The following is a 24,391-nucleotide window of genomic DNA, read 5'->3' as shown; positions in this document are numbered from 1 at the left end:
AACTGTGTGTGTGTGTTTGGGTTGATAAAGGGGGGGGGGGGGGGGGTCATGTCATGCAGCTCTGGTTGGTGTGTGACGGCAGCAGGGGTCCACTGAGGAGCAGAGAGAGAGTTGAGCGTATGTCAAAGGAGACAGTCTGTGCCCTCCCCTTCTGCCCACCAACCCACAGAGGCTCAGGCTTGTCACAGACCCCCCCCCCCCACTGCGCTGTCTGGTAGACCTGTTTTCACACACAGGGGACACACTGCTGCTGTAGCGAGCGTGTGTGGGTGTGTGCACTTGAAATGCCATTATCCATTACGATCTAGCCATGAAGCCATTACTAACAGCAACTAAATATAAAAGTAGGTAGAACCACAAGAGCTTCTGCTCATGCATAAGTAACTAAATCGTATATATTTCTTTGCAGCATAAAGTCAGCAGAGAAATTGATTTCTGTCAGAAATGTGAATTCATTTGTCGCTTACCTTCTTCCATGGTGCGTGCTGTCATGGATTCACTGTCCGCACCCTGGAACTCATTGAAGTACGGCCGCACTTTAATCTCATAGACGATGCCTTTCTTCAAACCGGAGAGAGTTATGTCCCTCTCCGAGGCAACCTTCAAGTCCTGCATCTGCCACGGCCCTGGAGAGGGCAGCCCTGACGTCTGCCGGTACAGAACACGGTAGCCTTGAATAAACTGCGATGGATTCTCAACCTGAAAGGAGAGGAGAAGGAGAGAGAGCGCAATGAAGACACGCTGTACGGGTAATGACGTGGGAGGTGGCGGACATCTGTGTGTAAACTGCTTTGGAGCTGCGGATCAGCATTCAGTTCGTGTCCTCTGTCAGTGACAATGCACGCTTAGTTCATCATGCAGTTCAATTCGCAGCAGAGGAGCCAGCAAACACATGAAGAGAGTTGTAGTCTATTTGCCAAAGCTGAACAGTATACCCCTGAGTCAGACCTTCAGCACAATAAACTACCTTATTAAAACAGTTCGACTTTTTCTCTTCTTCTTCTTTTGCTGGTCCATTTCAGGAGAGGAGTAAAATATGCAACATACAACTCATAGTAATGGCTTGTTAACAAGGGCAGAAGCAAGAAAAGGCTTTTACAAGTGATATAAAGCAGCTGTTTATCATCAGACCAGTCAAAATATATTAGGATGGATCTCTTTTCTACTCTCTGTAGCCTCAGCACGCATGTCATTAACAAAACTATTTGAGAATCTAAAAGCCTTATAAACATAAGTGCCACTTGTGTGTTTGTTCATCTGTGTTACTGGAAAAAAATCATTTATTTGGTGAAGTAAATTGAAATAAATGACCCTCCTGTGTGTTCACTTTCCTATAGTCTGAGAAGATAGCCACAGAATCAATCAAGGTGGGGTCGAACAGCATCCGCGGACCTATTCCTAAGGACCACAAAGGCAGGTCTTTCCTGTCACTGTGTCAGTCTGCAAGCAGCACACAAGGTTGCCGCGCAGACAAGCACGAAATAGCAGACTAGTGTAAGCCCATCCTTGGTGTGTCATTAACCTACAGCAGCAGGTACTATAGGGACACCTTGCTAACAGACGGAAATAACATTTCTCAGATAAAGGGCCGACTTTAAACTGCCTCCAGAAGTGACACATGTAGCACCTAATGGTGATGTATTTGTCCTGAATAGAAACATTAGTCTTGATACCAGCATCACCTCAAACCATTTTAAATTGATGGAGCACCAGCTGCTCAGACTATGAATGTGTAGCCATCCCTCAAACAATTTACTCTGTGCCTGTGCAAACTAATCCAAACACAGTGACATGCCAAGTATGACGTTCCCAAAAGCCTTGGCAATATTTGTTTTGCTGCTCTGAAGGTAAAACTACCATCATTTAAAAAATAAAAAAAGTTATACAAGTACTCACAGTCCATGTGACCTGCACTGAAGTGGAGCTAAGGACACCGGGGTTATGCATGCTAACGACCACATCTCCCAACTCCTTCTGCACGCGACGATGGTCCACTCCCTGTGCTGTGGGACTTATGTCTGCGAGGCAGAAAGAAATGCAGAATTGTAGAGTGGAATATTGATGCGTATATATAAGAATCCATTACAATACACTCCTATTGTTGTACCTTGAGTCCGCACTGGCTCAGACATGGGGCTGGGGTCCCCAAGCCCTTGAGCATTGACTGCCCTGATGATGAACAGGTAGACAGTATTGGGTCGTAGGTCCTTGACTGTGAACTCAGTGGTCTTCACATGGTCTGCCACTGTCTGCCAGCTGTTACTCACTGACTGACTGTAGAAAGAGCATGATTAAATTGAATTAATTAGGAAGAATCTTATCAGTATACTACAGACGTAATCTAGGCAGTTTATGCGGGGTGACACTGGTAGGACATGTTCCTAGCGACTGGAAGCAAAAATCACATGTCACACAGTAATGACATGCCATAATCACGCGTGAAATCTTTAGAAAAACGTCCTGTCATCTTCAAAAAGAGTAATCAGGGTAACAATCATGACACACGCTAAGCCTTTGACGTCCTTTCTTTTAGTCAACTATTTAGTAAGGAAAGAACAAAAGCTATTTCTCACATGCCAATCATTTTCTGCTTGAACTTTATGTGCCGAATAATTAGCATTTCAATTTGAATACTTTTCTTTTTCTTTTTAAAAAGAATTGCAAGCCATTCGGAATATTCTGCTTGACACTGCCCTGGCTCGATTGAATGCCCACAGAAACACCCACAGCCTGCCATGCAAAGTTCGGGGTCACTAAATGTAGCTGGAGGCCATAGGTCACAGACATACCCAAAGGCCTCGATGACATAGGAGGACACTGGGGAGCCCGCCTCCGGCCCTGGTTCCCATGACAACGAGATACTGCTCTTGGTAACATCAGTGACCACCGGCTTGGAGGGCGGACCCGAGAGAGCCGTCGCGTTGTGAGGCATGAAGTCTAAGAGGTCAGTGGAGTCTGACAAAGATAGAAACGTAGAGAGACACATAATGAATACCTGCAATAGCAAAGAATATCAAGCAATGTCGTGCTTGATATGCATACAACTGTGTTTCATATGAATTATTTCTTCTGAAGCAGACCTCTGACATCCAAGTAGGCACTCCATGATGTTTCTCCACTGGAGCTGGTGGCAACACAGGTGTACAACCCCAGATCAGACAGCTGAGGAAGACAGATTATTAGATTATCATTAAGGCTGAAACAAGCCACCATTTGCATCTGCATCATTACAACTATAACAGTTGTAACAGAAACCAAATTCAAAACTAAAACCAAAGAATAAGGGGGAAGCAACCTCTGTGAACTTGACCCATACCGATTTCCTCTGTACAGATAAACCAGTGAGACACATGACGTCGTTTTCAGGCTGTGCTTGGTTGCTGTGTTCAACTGAGTCCAATAGTCTTTGTAAGGCTGGTGCCAGGTTTCTACAAGCTCTTACGTCACTCTGGGCTTTTGAAGGAGGTTCACAGCTAGCAGTACAGTCAAAATGCATTAACCTCCACTGGCCTGCATTTGGCTCGAGAAAAGCCGGAGAGTGGATGAGGAAACTTTAACACCGGCCAATGAAAAACAAAAGAGCCCAGTAAGAGCTGACATTAATTTTCTTAATTGATTTCCTCCAATAATAGTCACCCTCTATTCCCAGAACCATCAACATTATCATCATCAGTGCTGACACGGAGAATAAGAGATATGACAATCTAAGGCAATGCCGAACCACTCACAACTATGCTATCTCTCAAGAGAGAGGAGAGGAGAGAGTGACACAGGAGGAGCACTTTGACACTGTGACAGGACACTGTGTATTGCTCTTCCTCCATTATATTGGCCCTTTTAGACCACTCACTGGTCCCTGTCCTTGAGTCCTTGAGTCTAACTGCTGCCTCAGAGATTCGGACTAAATAGCAGCATTTAACAACTTATAAAAATCAATACTCGCTATTCATCTTTTAAAAGCAACCTGACTGCACTTGTCCATTTGAATTACGTTCAGCTGGCATCACATGCAATAGAAGAACACAAAAATAAAACTTGTGTGTGTGTTTGAATTTCTGTGTTTGTATGTGTATCTATCCATGTACAATATAACTATTTCCCTTTTTTAAAGCTGTTTCTATTGCCAGTGCAGTGAAAGGTCGGTCATCAAAAATAATGAAACACAAATAACCTAAAGCCCATCCAATGGAAGGAGAGAAATGTTGAACTTGCAGGTAGTTAAATGTGTGCACTGAGTGAATATTTGCAGGCACACATCTACAAGAGTTCAACTGCTATGGCACAAAAAGACTCTTTGGGGGTGAATCATTTTCTCAAAGAGTAAATAGTCAGGTACTGATAGAAACATTGCCGGTGAAACATGATTGCTTTGACCACTTCAGGTGCAGCTAAAAAGGAGGAAATAAAACCTTAAAGCTTCAGTTGTGGCAACGTCACCGTGTTTCCAGTTCTCACCACCATGTTGGTGGTTATCATATGCAATTAATGACTTAAATTACAAAAATAAGACCCAAATGACCATAACCATGGAATTATCCTGCAATTCTACAGTATATAAAAGTAGTAGGCCATTGTGTCATGTAAGTGCTACATGTACAATGCTGCATGCTAAATCCTCCTACGTACATCCATCTCTCTGTAATCCACTATCACCTACCCTGGTACTCTGGATCTGAAGGCTGCCATGCTCCAGCAGGGAAAATCGCGGATCCTTTCCAAGCAGATTGCCGCCATTCTTTCGCCAGGTGACCGTGGGCTCTGGGTCCCCTGATGCCTGACACTTAAGGAGGGACACGCCTCCCAACGCCTGCGTTTGGTTGGATGGGCCTTGTCGGATGATGGGTGGAGGGCGGTCCTTCAGGGCTAAGGATAATAATCAAGGAACAGGCATTCTTTTTTTTCAACGCACTGTAACACAGTAATTTCGATGTCACGGTCTTGGCATGTAGCAATGACTCTCTATTATTACTCGTTAGATTTCGTCTGATTTGTGGGGGGGGGGGGGGGGGGGAATGTGACCTTATCACAAGGTGTTAATCTGTGATTGCAGTAATTGCATTAGTGACTGCGGGCCCAAGATGTTAGGGTTCAATCTGATGGATTTGTTGTGAGAGGAAGTGACTGCTTTGTGAGCCTTTCTACAGCAAGGCAGTGTGCTCGTGGCACTGCATCACACCTTTAAGCTTTAATTACCAGGTGAGGATTAATGATGCTTCACCTGTGGTGCTAATTACCATACCTTCTACATAACAACTCTCAACACATTCATGCCTGTCCTCTCTCTACTCTCTGACTCATGGCTGTACCTCCACCCTTTCGGCATCTCCCCCCCCTGCCCCCCACACACACACACACACACACACACACACACACACACACACACACACACACACACACACACCTACACACACACACACCTACACACACACACCTACACACACACACACACACACACACACACACACACACACACACACACACACACACACACACACACAATTAAACTCTGAATTAGCATGCAGAGCAGAACAACAATACATCTATTTTCAAGCTTTTTAAAGCATGTTATATCATCCAGAAAACAGGCTCTGCACTCTGCAACAGTAATATCTGAAGTGTTGAAGCTCTCTAGGCCTTGTAACTACCCTCCGCTTCCAATTTCCTCACTGCTGCTCTCCACTGTTATCAGGTCTGTCTCCAGTTGTACAAGTGTTTACAGCAGCTTCCCCATGCCTAATCTTTCATCACACCTCCTTCAGCACAATGAGGAAGCAACTGGGTGAAGGTACAGTAAGCAGAACCACCTGCCAATGGTTACTGTACAGAGGCTGAATTGTTTGCATTTACGTGGCAATATAAACATCATCTACATCGTGTCACTGAAAAGCGTTTATTAGGATTGTCACAGAAATGAAAGCTTCAATAATGAGCCTTTCATGGGGAACTTCAGTTGAGCATTAGTTGATATATTGGCTACAGGACAGTCTAACATTTCATTTTCATGGAAACATTATACTACTGTAGAAGCTATTATTACCCCCCCAAGCGATTAGAGAGTCAACAACAACACCACATTGCTGTTCCTAATTTAGCTGTAGTCATGTAAGACATGCAATCATACAGTCCAGGCTTTCGTGACAAAGGTAATAATGCAATGTTGATTTCTGGGATTGTTAACCACAGCTGCAGAACTAAATTGTTTTACAGTAGGTTTGCAGATAAAGTGATTTTGGCAGACTTAACTGGTTGTATGCCTGCTACTGAGTGAATCTTGGTTATTAAAAACACTGATAAGATGCGTGTATCTAATCCAAGCATCACTTTCTACAAATACCGTCACACCATTGCTCAAGACTCGAGTTGAACGGTGACTCTCGAGGTCCTGGTTTGTACTTTTTGTTCAAGCATCACACAAATAGCCACGTAAGCCTCCAGGCATCCTCAGTGTCCGTAGGAGTCAGTCGGACAGGTTGAAGCGATACTACACACAAAATCTTCCAATGTCAAGTATCCATCCCCTGTAGGCTGGAAATATGACTTTAAAAAGAGTGTTGCTTGCTCCTATGGGGGAGGGTAGCGGCCGTGTTCAGCTTGGATACCCAGTAGTTACATTAGACGCCAATGGTGACCCAGTCTGACAAATGGTTAAATACAATGACTCTGTTTAAATCCGCACGCACAACCTTTGGCTAGCAAACTAGTGTATGCAGTGGGGTGTGCGCATTAGAGTGCACGGCTGCTGTTCTTCCAGTGGTCAGGTGAAGTGCCCTGTGCTCACCTATTCTGCACAGAAATCCCTATAGCACGTACCATTCTCACAAGTCTGACTGGATATTTAATAAACCTGTCAGCTCCACCCTGACTTAACGCCCAGAGTGGAGCACTAGTCCATATATGGCCCTTCAGAAAATGTACAACCAGTTCAGGACCCTCTTGGACTCCCTTAATTTTGAGTAATGCTTGAAACGTCACATCAACTACACTTGGTATCACGGCAACTCTCCGTTTACAGCAATCAATCAACCGCATTTTTCCCTTCCCTCATGCTCTAGTCTAAACCAAACATTTTGATATTGATCCAGCTCTTCTGAGTGACAGAACTGGAGTCATTTCCTCTGAAAAACCCTTCAACAGATGTCAATTTAATAATGTGTGGGAGAAAAAGCCAAGAAACAAATGGAGAGAAGGGCATAAACAGCTCCCAGCTGGCAGCGGCACAGCACTTAATGTTGACATTAAAGCTTTGTCAAAGGGAGAAAAAAAAAGTTAAAGTGCCTCTCCATCAAGGAGGCAGTTTTATTTTACACAGTTTTAGTCTTTTCAGACCATTCACATACACAGTGAGGTGATAATGAAACAGATGATTGTGTGGGTGACTGGCTTTTAGAACATACTGTAAGATGCATCTTTGCCGATCTGAGAGTGGGCAGACAAGTGCTGTATATTCCCTGTTTTATTAGGTCTGGACAATGTTGCAATCAGATATGTTTTGTTGTTGTTGATAAAAGCCCAGTGTGCATCAAAATGAAAAAGCATCAACCACAAAAGCAGACAATGACAATGCCATTCAATTGTAAAGTGTGTTGTACCCTACACCAACACCATTGCTAAAACAAACCTGTGACTTCAGGAATAAAGGTAACATGTGTTTAATGGTTCCACAGCCTAAAGTTTGAATGATGTCACGATAGGAACATGAAGAAGACAATGACTTTCGAGAGCATTTGTGATGTGTTTAAAATGTGTCCATGTTGGCAATGGAAGTAGTATTCTTTCCCCAGCCATCGAGACTTTTGAACCTTGAATTTGTCTGTCAACGGCATCAAAATGTCGTTGTTGCATGTTCAGTTGTCAGAATCGATATTCTAACAGCGGACTCAAGTTCTACAGAATTCAGTCAGGATTACGACGGGTGTGTCAGTTTAACAATTGGCGCGTTAACTGTTGACTTATGTTGTGTTGTGTATCTTTAATTGATTGAGGCTTTGACGAGGTTTTCAACAGCTGTAGCTATAGGTTTCTCCACCAACTACATGTATTTATCTGGCCACTTAATATTGGCCCACTGGTTTATGTATGTTGGACCCACTCACTTATAGCACACGGAGCTGTCGAGTCAACTTGATTAGGTTGCATTTGCGATCTTCGGTGATTAATGCCCTTGCATAGCTTGAAAAGCACTCCGCTGTACTTCCATTGCCAAGCAGCATGTGAACACTTGAGTTCACATCATTGTTTACAAACTGTAAAAGGGTCTATATATAAAGCAGTGGTGTTTCTGTCACCTACCAGCTGTTAGGAGTAAGCCCTCCAGATTATACCATGTCGGAAAAGTAATGCTCCATTCTGGTGAAATTATCGATATATTGAGCATTGCAGTCATGCAATAGTTTTTTACCATGCATGTGCTTCTCTGATGCACAGTGTAATTAACTTAACAGGGCGTAACACTAGAATGTTGGTTAAAAAACAATTTAAACGAATTGCTATTCGTGCATGTTGGTGATGTTATATCAGATACTTCAACAAAATAAAAGTAGCTCTCACAGTTACTATGTGTGTGTCCAGCCTTACCGTCTGCTACCTCAAGCTGGGCCTTGGCCAGGATGCTGCCTGCCACAGTGAGGGCCTGGCAGATATAATACCCTGCATCAGAGCGCTGCACAGAGGTAATGGTCAACTCTCCATTCACTGACACAGAAACACGGCTGTCTCCCTGTTTTGGTTGGTTGGGGAACAGAAGATCCTACAGGGAGTGAAAGAGGGAAGCAGTGTAAATAGAACGGGATGACATACTTTCTTGGTCGACCAAAGGTAAAACAAATCCCTTAAAAAGGACGTGAAGGTAAAACACATTCTGTAAAAAATCAGTAATAAGTTGTTCATGAAGTAGATATTGCTTGCCACACCAAATTATACTGCTTTAAATAGAATATTAGGACTATTATTGCAAATATACTTCACATCATCAGTAGCTCTCCTGGTAAAACTCAAAACCTACAATAGCTTGCTTACTCTTGAGTAGTTTAAATCATGTCTTTCTAAGGGTAAATTTTGAGATGGCGCATATAAATATTTTCATTTCATGCAGATGATGCCTATGTATGTGGATCTTCCTCTCACTGATAGTGAGTTAACTTTCCCAAATTAAGAGTTGGTTGTCTTAACATTTTTCCAATGGGTAAAGAGAAACTTGATCAAGGGAAATACAAAAATGTTGACCGTACTTCTTTGTATGGACATTTCCATAGTGTCTTCAGACACACAATCTGAGCCTGTCACTAGAAAATACAAGCACTTTCAGTGGATGTAAATTGACGGTGGGTATTACAATCTATTTAGTGGTTTCCGTCTGCAACACTCTCACTCAATACTGGACCAATTTCATAAAGTGTGATCCCCACTAGTCACTTATATGGATAAAGAGGGGGAAAAATACCATATTTGGTCAACCAACTGACTTCAAAGCAATCACTGCTGTATTAAGACATGTCTTCAGTCGTGGTCAATGTCTCTTTCCTACTAGGTCTGAAAGGCAGTTTACCCCTGAGAGTGATAATGCTGCTGTAATAACCTGCAGTCATGGTCATAAAATTGAGGCATCAGCTTTGTCTGTTTCTGCACCCCGAGCAGACAAGCTGATGGGCAGGAAAGGACATTAGCCTGCTTTCATTATGTCTAATGACTCTAATGCTGCACATGCCATTGTTTCTTGCTAAGTGAATTGGCCAGACGGACTTGGGTAGATTGGTGATAAATGACCACTTTGTTATCAGTTTATGGAACAGAACTACGGTGTGCTGTCACCTGGTTTGATCCTTTTAGTTAGACCCTCTGCCATTTTTTTTACATTTTAGATACTCTGGATGCTGCTACAGAATTTAGAATTGTTTTAATCTAACTCTGTATAGCAAGGTGGGCCGATAAGATATATCATTAATTCACCATCATGCACACATATATACAGCTACATTAAAAATAAAAAAATAAAACATTTTGTCAAAATCAGTACCCTCACCTGGCTACCCTCTCGCTGCCAGAAGACAGTGGGCTGAGGTTTGCCTCTGGTCTCACAAGGAAAGGTAGCTGTTCGTCCTTGTGCCACAATCTGGTCACGGGGTCGCACCACAAACTGGGGCGCCTCTGAGGTTAAAGGTAAAATAAACCATAACACAATAGCAATACATTTGCAAAGACTTTCAAAGTGCGTATGATAGGACTGGTTTTAAAGAAAAATGCTTGGACTGAAGGTCCAGCTACAATCTAAAAGGTTCATGCAGTAGGTCTTTGTTATTTCTTTAAGAACTATTTCTTGACTTTGCCAATCATACAAGTCAGTCAGCTGCCAGAACATCCGAATGAATGATATCAACTAGTTAGCAGGGTCCCAAAACATCCTTTTCAATTCAAGTTTTTGAATTAGGGCACATGAATCGTACTGTATCAGGACCCCCTGACAAAGTGAGGTGGTAAATCCAAACTGCCCGGAAAAGTCAAGGGTTGATAGCAACAATGTGGATATGCATGTCCAATATTAGTTTGATGAATGTTTGTGGAATGCTACATCAATCCATGCATACGTGTGTGATCAAAAACAGAAACAATGAAGAGCAACGCATACATAATGGATTCAGCTCTTACTTACCAACAGGGCGAGCTGGTGACACAAGAATGGTGTGAGTGAGATTAACACACAACACAGAGAGAAGGAAAGCAGAGGAGTAGAACAGAGGGACAGAAAAAAAAGAATGAAAATCAGAAATGAATGAGATGGAGTTCGGTTCTAACTTACACAGGATCCGCCTTCGACTAAATTATATGGGTAATACTCTCCTCCAATCACGAGCCTGCATTTGGCCACTGGAAATTTGCAGAAGCATAGCCGGCCGATCTGGACGTGTCTACCTGAACACACGCTGACCAGACAGACACACACACCCGTCTGTCTGCCATCCTTCATCTCTTCAGCGAACGGCGATTTGCCCACTGACAGCTCATCTCCATGGATGGAATCAACGCTTCAAGAACCTCATCAGTACGTATTTGGGTGGGCACATCTTGATTGGCCTGCTAGGCTTATGCTAATTTCCAGTGGGTGAATACATGCTTGTGATTAGAGGACTGTATTACCCATAGGGACCAGTGGAGGGCATCACTTGTGCTTATAGAACTAGGGTTACAATATCGTAACCTTCGTATCCATCCATGAAGTTTGGGTGGGGAGGAGGGTGGAGCTCAGTCACCAAAAGCCAGTGATGGTATGGGTTTCAAGGAAATGGCACCTTGGCAATAATAGAGAGAAGGGTAACCAAAAAAAACACGGGCTGAACATTTTTTCTGCAACCCATGTCACCTGAAGAGCACATTCACACAGTTAACAGACCTTTTTGTATATCAAGTGTCTCATGTATGTGAAACAGACCTTTGACAAGGACAGGCTTAGAACAGATTACATTCAGGTGACTGGATAGAAAAATATCATTTTTATAAAATTAAAATAATTGCCATCTGGCTGACTGTCATGTATTACGTTTGTTGCACCATCAGCCCAATATGAACTCTAATTAGTCAAAATAATTCGAAACATATCCCAAACAACGAGTGCAAATATATGCACATGACCACTTACGGCGAAACATTCAATCAACGATTATTTAATTGAATTAATTATCATTAATCATTTCTTCTTTCTTGGGGTCTTTCTGAAAATATTCAGACCAGTATTTACTGCGTTAGTGCAGCTTTTGTGTTGGTGGTCGGTGTTGTTTCCGGCATCTTAACATTGGGTCGGGACATCTCTTCAGAGTATACAACAAGTCATGTCTGAGTTATAAGAACAACAACAACAATCCAATATAAAAATCATAAAGTAATAAAGAAGGAATGAAAAGTTAATGTTGTGAGATCTGTAATGTACAGTGTGTATTATGATGTATGAAGGACTAATCCACGTGATACCAGTATGTTATGGGTTGGTTCCGAGTCAAGTGTTACTTATATCTGTCTCTCCTCTTTCTTTAATGATGCTAACAATGTTTTCAGCATTGTATAGTGCCAATGTAAAGAGCAGAAAGCAGAGGGGGCCTGATTTGCCAAATAAAAATATAATATTTTTAATTGTTGCAATATCAACCTTTGCTGTAAAATAGCTTCCCCACACTGATATGATGCAAGTATGGCGTGAGTGGGCAGGATGGAGAATGAACCCCCCGCCAGGAGAAGTTATAACAGTTCACTTAAAGCTGGTTAGATTGTTCATATCTGGAGCCTGGCTGGAGATCTGGAGTAATCAACTACATCAGCCCTGCTATATGAAAGAAAAGCTGAGGCCAGGACCAGCCTTTCAGCAGGGGGCCAATAACACTTGTAAAGAGGGCAATAAAGGACTGATTGTCCTGTGGCCTGCTTTGGGAGACACAAAAAAATATCAGAGATGGGTTATGAGCTTTGCTTCAAGTGAGTCCACAAGCAGTTACCCACCTCTGATAGTCAGGTAGGCAGAGGCCTCCAGTTTACCCACACGGTTCTCTGCGACACAGGTGAAGGTTCCCTGATCACCGACTGATGCTTTCTTTATCCTCAGAAGGAAGTCCTCTTTTTCATATCTGATGTCATACCTGGAGACGGTGACATCAAGTCAAGTGTAGGCACCACGGGTCAATTTCATAAAACAGGAACAGCAACAGCAATCATGCATATCAAAATGTTAATCAACAAACACTGAAATGGAATCAAGGTTGCGTATACTTGTGTGATGTTAAGACGGGAGCTTTTATTTAGGTTGTGTCATTTTTGATGGAATAAAGACAGACTTTGTAAGACAATTAAAGACTCCCTGCTGCACACACTCTGCCACAGAAGCAGTAAAAAGGGGAGCAATTATGCTGAGATGAAGGCATGGCAAAATGAAAGGTGCTTTCAGCTGGAACCCTGACTGTTCCACTATTTCAATATTTATAAAGACGAACCACCCACTGCGGTGTGGGCTGTGCAGTATGCTATACTATGTGTGTGTGTGTGTGTGTGTGTGTGTGTGTGTGTGTGTGTGTGTGTGTGTGTGTGTGTGTGAGAGTGCATTTGTGTGGGAGAGAGCAAGCAAAAGCGAGAGGGAGACAGAGACAGAAGGAGAGATAGACAAACAGTCTGGGAGTAAGGGAGTGGCACGGTCTGACAAACTGAATTTGATGAATGAGCCGAGCAGTAAGAAATGACTAATTCATAGATGCATCAGTGTGCATCCACCAGTGCAGCATACTGCAAGGCAGCAGTGGTGCAGTTCGAGTGGGAGAAACATCTCAGCTACCAGAGTTTAGATAAGCGCCTCAGATGGGCTACAGACAGAGAGAGAGTAGAAGAGCAAGGGGTTTGGCTCCCCCTCTCTGGGGGGCCTTTTGGCGTTAGAGATCCTGTGAAATTGCCGAGCCAGCCATACTGATTCAGAGATGGCAGACAAGTCAGGCAGAGAAATGGCACAAGGGGTGAGAAAAAGTCACATTTGAAACATTTCTAAAGGGCGTGGGGCAGAATATCGATGGAGGCTGTGGGGTCTGTCCAGAGTCTGCTGAGGACTCCATTCACAGCACATCTCTGACCCAGATACAGCCTTCCCAGGAGGCTGACGGGGTTTACGAAAAGAATGAAAGCAGTGGAAGGAGGGAAGTGAGGCGAGGCAGGTCTGAAAGTAGGACATGTTTCTAAAGTCAAGGGCTGCTGAGGTAGAGGGCACAACACTTCTACCTCACAAGGTATCCTGACAGCAGTAATGGCTCGTAACAAGTGTTGGTTAAACTTGTTGCATCAGTAAATGTTCCTCTTTTTATAAGGGGGTGACCTTTTCATTTTAGTAGTCCCTAAACATGTTGTTAAATCATCAATTTAACATAGTTGACTCACTAGGTTGAGCATTACAGGTTGTAGGTTCCATGTCGACTCAAGTTTTATCTGTTTACTTGCATTTGATGCTTTGATGCTTTGATAGCAATTCTAGTAGTGATTTAATTCAATAACATATTCGTTAATATTACATTATTACACAGTTAATTATATATACAAAATGAGTTTTAGTTGAGAAATGTTCCATCAATGAAAAGGAAGAGAACAGCTGATGCATAAACCAGCCAAACAGATGACATATAAATGCACTGCAAAGGTATAGTACCAATGATTGTACTTAGTCTGACTTAATATGAAATTATTAATGCATCTTAATCAGGTTTCTCATAATTAGACAAGGTTTACCCAGGTTATTGTAAACGTCACAGAATAAACACTTTACAAAAGCTACCAAGTGAATGACATTTGTTTGTTTTTATGATTTCTGTTGATGTGTCTGAAATTGCCCTGGGAATAACCATCTTTTATGATTCAATTTAATCACATTGTTTGTTACAGTTTGCTTTGTTATTTGGATGCATTGCTCAAGTCAATTTGCTTGTAAAAACATTTAAAGGCCAGCTGAATCTCATTTTGTCGTCCCATATTACAGCCTCAAATCATGCCAGCGTGCTTTGCATGTCATGTTAATCGTTTTCTATTGTCAAAAGGAAAGAAAAAGGGTCTTAAACTTCTACTCAGACCTAGCAAAGGCATTAAAAGGTCTTGATGGATGGCCAGATTGCATAATGAGACATAATGTAATTAAAAGTATAAAGCGCTGAGCAGTAACTATTAAAACCCACATGACAGGCTGATAATGACTTAAAAAAATAAGTGCTCCAATGGGATTGCAAGGCAATTAATATGTGCTTATGATGTGGGTACACAAGGGTGAACCAAACCACAGGAACACCTTTGAAAATGATGCAATCCATTACAACGGCATCAAAAAACGACCAAAGAATCAACACCTTTCTGTGTTGGATTGTTTTTCTGTGATACATATGCTCTTGTGTCAATCTCTGCATGTTTTATGTCGTCTCATGTCCACACACATAAAGTGCAGGGGTACTTGAAAGTGAGAATTAGTTGAAAGCAACCCAATGCACATGTTTTCATCCAGTAGTTCAAACAGCAAATAATGAGATTGTCTGAGTCTAATGAATGATTTTTTTGCCACACTGATGAAAGTCTTCCATGTGTAACATGTTGAATCTTTTATTTTTCTCAAGTGGGACTCATTAGCCGTGCTTCACGGTTATCTATTGTGACTTTTACTTCGTGAATACGCGCACGCACGCACGAACATGCATGCACCCACAGACATAATGCGCAACACACATTCGCACGCATCCCTCACCTGCCGCGGGGAATGTCCACGTCCTCCTTTCTCCAGCGCAGTGTAGGAGGTGGATCACCCTGAACCTGACACCTGAACTCCACAGTCTCGTCGACGAGGACCACCTGGTTCACAGGCCGTTGCACAAACACTGGTCTTTCTGGATGTGGGCGGTACACACAACATGGATGCTAAATATACTTTTTGATAGAGTGGTAAATACTGCTGGTGTTCAATACCTTAGAGAAAAAAAGTCATGCTTTATTGCTTTTTGAGCCAGGCAAAGAGTGTATATGAGACTTCTTACCGAACACTGAGAGCTGAGCTTTTTCGCTCTCTCTCTCCCCGACTATGTTGGCCGCCATACACACATATATCCCCACATCACTCTTCTTGGTGTTTGAGATGGTTAGCTTTCCTCCACGAACCTGATGAAAGAAAAGGCACGTAATTACAATGAACCAGTTCAAAGATAAGTGCTTTCCATGATAACAGCTCCACGTACATCTGAACAGGTGAATCATTGAGCATGTGAGTCAGAGTATGAGGGTCTTGTAACAGACGTTCACTGGTGAGTTACCCACCGTGATCCTGTCGTCTTTGAGGTCAAGGCGAGCTTTATCTTTCCTCCAGAAGGTGGTGGGTTCAGGGTGCCCACGTGGAGACTGACACTCGAGGCTCGCAGTCTCCCCGACCGCCACCACCACATCCTGTGGGTTCTGCCTGAAGTCGTCCCGTAACACTGCGGGGACAAGAGGGCGCAAGAGTGGTTACTCCAACTGTAGCAATGGCTCATACCGAGTATTAGTTTGAACTTCATTCAGATTCTATTATGCAAATCAGAAAGTCGCTCCAAGACTGAGCTGCCGTGCGCTTCCCGACCTTTGCCACCTTTTTCTAATGTGAGAGTCAAAAGATAATTCAATCGAGTAGACTGCCTCACAGGACCCTCAGCAATTTATGTATTTAATAATACAGCTGCCCCCCCCCGAGGATATAAGCACAGGCTCTTCTTTGATCTCAGTTGCTAATGTAATAGTGTGTAAAGCCAGGTAGGATTAACAGAACAATATGGGAAAGATATCTAGCAGAAGAGCAAGACACATTAAAGGAAAGTAAGACTTTAGCAGTAACCCAAAAAGGGAGGTCTATAAGTCAACACTGGATTTCTACAGCCCTATAGCGGCTTCCTAACACAAATCTCCTTACATCAAATGTGGGGAAGGGGTTGGATAGAACAACTGATACTGTTCATGAAACACAATTAATCACAAGTGCTTGTTGTTTTTTGTAAACCCACAAGTGGTGACAGCAATGGACACGCTGGGGAAGGCAGGCAGGAGATAATTTGACCTGAAGCTTGTGCTAAAAGGAAACTTTATGAAGGTCCATAATGAAACAGGTTGATCCTCTGGGGAGTGTGAATGAGCTCAGTCCATTAAAGTTAAAGTAGCGCCGTGTGTTACGAGTACAGTATCTGTAGTACGTTAAATAGCTAGAGTGGCCTGATGATTGTGCAAGAAGGAAAGTCAGAGGGTCAAGAAAATAATTCACATCCATCCTCATGGGAACCTGGAATAGCCTCAGAGAATTTTGCAACATAATGTCATGAATGCAATCAAATAATCAATACATTCTCAATGGTTGCACTTTGTGCCCTAAAAGATCAAATTTTCAAAGTTATTATTTTGACTTGTAAAATATACCAGTTTGGCTGAGACATGGTTTTCTTTCTGAAACCTTGAATGAAAACAGCACTTTGGAGATGGGTCTGTAACTGTAGCAGACACAGGGTCAGACCTTGGTTATTTGAGAAGAGGCTGTACCACCTCATGTACAAAGTGGAAGCACCAATGACTGACCAGGGATATTGACTGAAGCAATGTAATGTCTCATTTAGGTCCAGGGGTAAATGGTTTCAAAATATCTCACGAACAGCAGCAATTGTTACTGTTTCTTTTGACAAAATATACTCAAAGTCCACCGCACTGTACTGTAGAGCAGCGGTTCCCAAACTTTTTAGGCCGCGCACCCTCTTCTACATCCCGACCGGGTTCGCGCACCCCCCCCCCCCCCCTTAATAATAAAAAAAAAAAAGCAACAGAGCCCATTTACAGCCGCATAAAAATCGGACCAATGAGAGAACAGTTTGCTCGCGCGTGGCGTTAGTTTACAATATTTAGTCCGCTGTTAAATGTTGCAGTGTGAACACAAACCGAACAAAGGGGCAACTGCAACATTGTATCATATTAATCCCTGAATCAGAACAAAGCAAACGAACTAAAGGTGTGAAAACGCCCTGAAACACTGCAACAAAGTTTCAATAACTTTCAGTGACACAAGGCGTCACTTTTAAAGAGCAATACGGATGCGAGCACACATGCACAGGCTCAGCAGCAGATTATCATATTTAATTTACAATTAATGACCAACTAATGTAGCCAGGATGTCTTCGGACAAAGCATCGATGCGGCGACACAGTGTTGTTGGACACCGGGATCATGCACAACTTTTTTGCTTCTTTCTCCCCAATCATACATTCCACCATCTCTCTGGCAGCTGGCGAGCTCACGTCTTCGGCGATTGTGTGCGGTAGCCCCTTTCTCGCTATTCTGTGACCAGATATGAAGCCCGTAGTGCGTAATTTGTAGACCCAACACATGAATGAGACTGCAGTTGTTTTTGGCTGTTTTGTAACTCCTCCAATTTCGATTTAAAATATGTAAGGGGCTTTTGACTTGCACTGGCATGCTTGGTGTTCAGGTGGTGACGTAAATAAGAGCTTCAGACTGTTAGCCAGAACCTCACTGCACACCACGCACTGTGGCTTTGGGGAATCTGCGTTGCCAATCCAAGTGAAGCCCAGACACAGATACTTTTTATCATATTTCCTCTTTTCTTCCCAGTCTGATGCTCACTCTCGTTTCCTCTTTTTTCACCTTGACTCGGTGGGCCGATGTGCTCCCGATTTGTCTGTGCTATCCCTTCCTCCTTTTCGGTCTCCTCCGTCTCATCTTCCTCTGACTCGGGCTCGATTTCTTCTCCCGGTCTCTCCCCAACGCACCTCTCCGTTCCCCTCGCCTCCGATTCCTCTCTCTCTCTGTCCCTCTCCTCTTTTACGACTGATAGCTTCAGATGTCCCACCTGACAGTTTCCCCGATTTCAGCCAGTTTAGCATATTTAAATTAATGTTGCTGAATGCATGAAGTTCGCTGTTAGCTGACCTTAGCTGCACAAGCTAGGCTGGCTAGTGTATACACTGGCGGCAGGCGGCAAGACTGCCGGAAGGAGCTCAAGTGCATTTATTAAATTGTACGTTTTTCATTTTAAATCTTTAAAACCTTAAAAAAGGGAATTTTTATAATTCATGTTTTTATTTTGTGAAAAAATCCCACTTTTTAAATTAAAATAAATTAAATAAATAAAAAGACGGCATTACACTTTTCCTCTCGCACACCCCCTAGAGGCAGCTCGCGCACCACACTTTGGGAATCCCTGCGTGTAGAGGAATCAATATCGTAGCTATAGACTCTATAACACTAAAAAAGCCTGAATTTATGACAGCTACTTTAAATACAATTGGTGAAGTATGCCAAAATAGCTTTTTTGTTATATCTTGAAGGTACTCAGAATTCCATTGATGAGCACTTCTTTCTGCATTGTTCCACTGTTGGACAACCGTTTCAAATTATCAATAGCAGGGATGTCTGTACTTGAGTTTGAGTGTTCAAAGGAGCGAGGACATCAAGAATTGTCAAGCAATGCCACACTCGTGCATTTTGAACAGAGCTATGAGCTATCTGCTGCTTAAGTTAAAAGGCTACAGCTTCAATATTCCCTAATTCTGTCACAACTGTTATCCCAAATATCAATTCAAAAGCTTCTGCCCTAAGTAGCCACAGGAATGAGTGTACTGTAAGCCATCACTGGAATTAGGTTTAAAAATAGAGATTGCGATTTTTGGATCCTGCAATGAGTTGTGCCGCTTTGCATTAATACCTTATGACATGTTGTTTTTGTGAAAAGCCTTACTGTTGGCCAATGTTGAATAAAAAAAAATGCCTCGTGTGACAACAGTTCAAATACACTGTGAACAATAAAAGAACATGGTTGTAAAGAATAAAAAGATTTTGTGTCAAAGAAAATCTTGTGAATAAACATTAGCTTCTAAGTGTCATTTTGGATTTTAGATATACGGAGTGACAAATAAAAAAAACCGAATTATAATTCACACTTGCTGGATAACAGTTGATATTGTATAAAATGGTAGTATAAGCCAGTGTCTCCACTATTTTTCCCAAAAAATGTCGAATGTAAATCATAAAAACATGTCTAAAAGAAAATGATCGTTTGTATAACTCAGCACAGCACGGAAACACTGGCTTGGTGTTCAGTTTGCTTTTCATCCTCATTACAGCCATAAGCTGTTCTGCTGATATACTGTAGCATGGATTCCAAGTCCCAGAGGACACCTCTAGTGGAAAAGAAAATCAGGAAGGAGCCAAAGGCCCTTCGGCCCAGCTGTCAATCACATCCAGTCTGTGCGGGAGTAAATGAGGCTCAGTTGCAGACACTACATTGGCACAGACATATGCACGATACGCTTAGTGACCCACTCCATGCAGAACACATCCATCCAGTCACACAACTACCGTCCTGTTCCTGTGTTGTCACATTAAAGCTGTTTCTGTGGCAAAGCTCGTCTCAAGAGACTGTGGAACCCAGACACACAGACGGAAAAATTGGATAATTCAAGACAAGTGAAAACCCAATTATACAAAAGTAAGAATGCGCATTCTCTGCCTTATTAAGTTATGCAGATAGCTTAAATGAACAATAGAGTGTACGTACAGTAAGTGTGAGATATATCTAAAAACAAGAGACTAATTCTAGTATGTTGTCTGAGGAGGTACTCGTGTTTAAGGCGTCAGTCTTTTCAATTGTATCTCATTTAAAAATCCCCAAATTCTTTATTTCTCCGGTACGTTTCACTTATTGTTTCAATTTCAGGGATATTTCCAATTTCACCCCAAGATTACTAAAATAGGGTTTTCATTTGTTTTATGATTGATGGTGTACATAATAAATCATGTCTAAATAAATTGAAAGTGACAAACTAATTATATACAATCTCTTGGTAATAGCTACAACACATTAGAAAGGGTGGGGGGGTGGGGTCTTTGTCCGAACACATAAATACTGTCGGTTCTGTTGCTGTGATTTTTTCAATCCCGACAGTAAGCATTACCCCACTTGCAGTGGCAGCCATCCCACATCCTGAACACTGCTGTGGGTGTCCCCTTTCCTTCCCTGTTCTCACTGAGAGGCCTCTGCGGGTTTCTGTAGCTGGTGTTCGTCAAGGCATGTGAGATGTGTGTGTGTGTGTGTGTGTGTATGTGTGTGGGGGGGGGGGGGGTGGTGTTGTTCTAATCTACTGGTCTCAAATGCGGAGTCCCTGTGGAGGCAGCACCCATATGTAGTCTGTCGTCGGGTGGTAATTATTTCAGATGGCGGGGACGCCACCGCTGCCTGATGCTGTCTGATTGAGTACTGCTCAATTATTCAAACAAGCCATTCAGCGGGCTCACTCACTCACCACATTCATTTATCAAATCAGAAGGAGAATGATTTATAAATGGGCTGCATTTCATGGCACAATGGGCGGTAAAATAATGTGACAAGGTGGAAGTATCTGAATACAAATAACAATACAGCGACTCATTATATGATTAATAAGAAACGGGGGGTGGGGGGGGGGGGGGTCATAAATGCGTAGATATTTCATTTTAGCGTCCTGATTTCTTGAGACCCTCTTCAGCTAGCACTCCATAACAGATTTTCATTGCACCATTTTCACCATCAGATCCACTTGAGATCTTGATGAATGTTGATCAGAGCAAAAGCTCCCCACGTCATTCAAATGTAGAATATCAACTCTATTTAGCAACAAATACATGGATTTAGAGCAGCCTGTTTATTCCTACACAGGGCGTGGAAACATTGCAGCACATTTATCAGACAACGCATTTATTATATTGTCGACTTTGTACACTTAAGCTTTGTATCCATTAAACTCGCACACATTCACTGCAGTGTCTCTTTTTACAAGGATGCAAGTCAGAGTTGCTGAGTGTTATGACATCACACAGCCATGACAGGAAAAGTTAGTAACAATGCTTCGTTATGTTTGGCTTGTTTTTTTTTGCCATGGCTGAGGGATGACAATTTTGGCCTGTGGTTCCACCACCAGTGTAATGAAACGCCATGAAATCCGGTTCAGACATTGACGGTCATGACCTCTCCCTTCATCACTGTCACCCACAATATATTTGTTTTGAGCCAAGCTCGGGGCATAGCTCTAGGGGTGTCAATGTCAGCCTGTCGGTGGGTCGGTCCACCTCTTTGGTCCAGACAGACTATCTCTACAACTGTTCAACGAGAGGGGGGATCCTGCTGACTTTGGTGACCCCCTGACTTTTCCTCTAGGTTGGTTTTTGTGTTGTCTGTTTTTTGGTGACATGTCTTGACAACTACTGGATGGATGGGTTATTGTCATTACATTTGGTACACACATTCCCATCCTCCTCCTCAGGATGAATTGTAAGAATCTTTGGTGATCCACAGATTTGTTTTCCTTTAACGCCGTCATCTGGGCAATTTGAATTTGTCCAATTCTTTGGTTTATGATCAAAAACTACAATTCCATCATCCTCAACTGCATTTTCTGCCATTTAGCACATGTTAGCATGTTCAATTGGTAAACTAAGATGTGTTAGCATCTGGCTCAAAGCATCACTGTGCCTTAGTGCAGCCTTACAGGTTGTTGACTCCAAGCCTTGTTTTGACTGAATTATTATTATTATTTAAACGAGCAAAGCAGCTCAAGTGTGACCGTTTGGCGTTCACCGACATCAAGGTGAAGTTTACCAACAACCAGGTTTCTTACTATCCCGACTATAATTGATTCAGACAATTTGTTGTGTGGTGTATAACGTGCATGACAGCCTCGCCATTAAAATCCATTGGCATTGCGTCAATGTATTGACATTGAAACTGTATAATGAAAAGTCAATACAATTTGGCCCAGAAGGCCAATACAGTCAATTTCACCTATAGAATGTAAATGTGTGAGGACAATAATCTTAAAACGTAGTGAAACCCAAATACCAATTTGGTCGTTTCCCCCAGTGTATCCATGAATGTGCATGCATTTGTGAAAGAAACAGGAGATAATGAGATGTGATTAAGCAGTTGCATTTTCTAATCATATTTGATCTATTAATTTAGCCCTAACTGAGTCAGATGCGAGCATCAATTATTACACTTTCACTTCGTAATACAATCTGGTAAATAAACAAGGTGTGACAGATGATGCTGGGTGACAAACTTACAACCCAATTAACTCATGCAGCATTTTGTTTACTTTGAAGCTATCTGCTTGTTTGCTTGTGCATGTTTGTGCATGTGTGTGTGTGTGTGTGTGCGCCCGTGCAAGCAGGCTGGTGTTCCAGCAGGGGAATATAAAACCCCGCCCAAAAGAAAACTGTTGTGGTGTAGTACTATAGGGCAACACAGCAGAGGCAAAAAAAAAAAACAGAATTGCATATGAGGAAAGATGAAGACACTAACACCTTGCGAGTTGTTGTGTGTGACAGATGGCTGCGTTTCCATTCGGGAATCACAGATGCAATGAAGAATTGATGTGCTGAATGTGGACAAAGCACATAGCAGGTTTAAACAGCAATCAGGTGGTATTCTTTTGTATACATTTATATTTATATTTCAATTCGTCTAATGTCAGGTATTGTGACGCTAAACTAATCATAAAACCATATTAAAGCGTTATACAGTCAGTGATCCAGTGTCCAAAATGCAAAACAACAGCTAAGTGATTTCTGGTGACAGTGGTCTGCTAAATTGTGTTTTGGAGTTTGCTGAAGATTCTTTTTGAACACGATAGCCTGTAGGGGTGTGTCACTGTCTCAACGGCAGTCAAGGATGTCCCATATCTGTCACATGCATAAAACCCACACTGATGCATATACACACACACACACACTCACACACACGCATGCATGCATAAACAAAAAAAAACAACAGCTGGCCTGTTCTTATACCACAGACTTTGCTGATGACCACAACATATCATCGCTGCTCAAAAGACAGACACGGAATGCAGGACAGATATGCCGACACACAATCGGGGGAGGGGAGGATAAATATAGAGTCAAGAGAGCTTTCCACATTGGGGATTTTTAAAAATAAATAAACAACTTAACATGCCCTGAAAAAGTCATCAGCAATCAGTCAGGACCGCGGTCAGCGGGGAGATGGGGAGCGTTCACACAATGTCTCCCGAGGCTACGAGTCCGGCACAGATGTACATTCCCCAATATATTCCTGCATTACGATCAGCAAGGACACAATGTGAGTACAGCAAGGCCCATTTCAACAGAAAGAATATGGTACCCAGCATGTAGACTACATTTCTGTTGTTGGCATATATTTTGGGTATGAGAAAAGGTAAATCAATATTGGGTAGGATTGCATGAATTTCATTTCGTTATGATAACTTATTAGATGTAGGACATCATTTCTAACTCTAATTTGCATTACTGGGTACTGCTGAAGTGTAAATATGGGTCAATTATTTTCTTATCCTGTTAAAGCTATTAATAAGCGATTGGTACAGCATATGGACCAAACATGACCCGAGTTCATTTCCATTCTTGAAACCCAACTTAAAGTGTTCTCTCCAAGGCAGCGAGAGGAGTCCCATAGTAACCGAAGTCAGTAGTGTCCGAAATTATAAACTAGGCAGCTAGAAAACATAGCACCGCTTGACTTTGCTTTTTTTGGCATCATTAGTGTCGAGTCCAATTAGCATCACTATGAAGGTTAGAAATAGATGCACATGGAGAAGTGGGCACGCCTCTGGCAACACAACATTTTGCAGAGTTTTAGATGCAATTTAGTTGCTATAAACCCTCGCTGTTTCCTTTAAAACGATTCTCTAAACAGGGCTTTTATTTTTTATCCTTCTAATCCAAATCTGTACCACACACAACAATAGGGGCCGTTGTACGCATATATTCATTCATAACTCCTTTCATGAGATACATTTATGGGAATTTACACTCTGGCGTAAACTGAAACATATTTTTTATGCATTCTTTG

General features: G+C 42.3%; 1 protein-coding gene across 1 annotated transcript in view; it reads right to left on the bottom strand.

Annotated features, from left to right (window-relative positions):
• Positions 1–24,391, bottom strand: part of LOC306788043 (roundabout homolog 2-like) — a gene marked incomplete at its 3' end in the record, with an annotated part of 74,212 nt that overhangs the window by 15,678 nt on the left and 34,143 nt on the right. The window contains exons 3-15 of the mRNA XM_079283371.1: positions 15,799–15,956; positions 15,522–15,642; positions 15,236–15,374; positions 12,481–12,617; positions 10,646–10,657; positions 10,019–10,143; positions 8,575–8,746; positions 4,658–4,863; positions 3,081–3,162; positions 2,790–2,955; positions 2,108–2,274; positions 1,897–2,018; positions 468–699 (exon numbers count right to left, since the gene is read on the bottom strand). Coding sequence (XP_079139497.1) covers positions 468–699; positions 1,897–2,018; positions 2,108–2,274; positions 2,790–2,955; positions 3,081–3,162; positions 4,658–4,863; positions 8,575–8,746; positions 10,019–10,143; positions 10,646–10,657; positions 12,481–12,617; positions 15,236–15,374; positions 15,522–15,642; positions 15,799–15,956 — 1,839 coding nt within the window. The remainder of the gene's footprint in view (positions 1–467; positions 700–1,896; positions 2,019–2,107; positions 2,275–2,789; positions 2,956–3,080; positions 3,163–4,657; positions 4,864–8,574; positions 8,747–10,018; positions 10,144–10,645; positions 10,658–12,480; positions 12,618–15,235; positions 15,375–15,521; positions 15,643–15,798; positions 15,957–24,391) is intronic.

This window comes from Melanostigma gelatinosum (genome assembly GCF_949748355.1).
Source record: "Melanostigma gelatinosum genome assembly, chromosome: 14".
NCBI lineage: Eukaryota > Metazoa > Chordata > Actinopteri > Perciformes > Zoarcidae > Melanostigma > Melanostigma gelatinosum.
The sequence above is the reverse complement of the archived record's forward strand: the minus strand, read 5'-3'. Positions and strand labels throughout refer to the sequence as shown.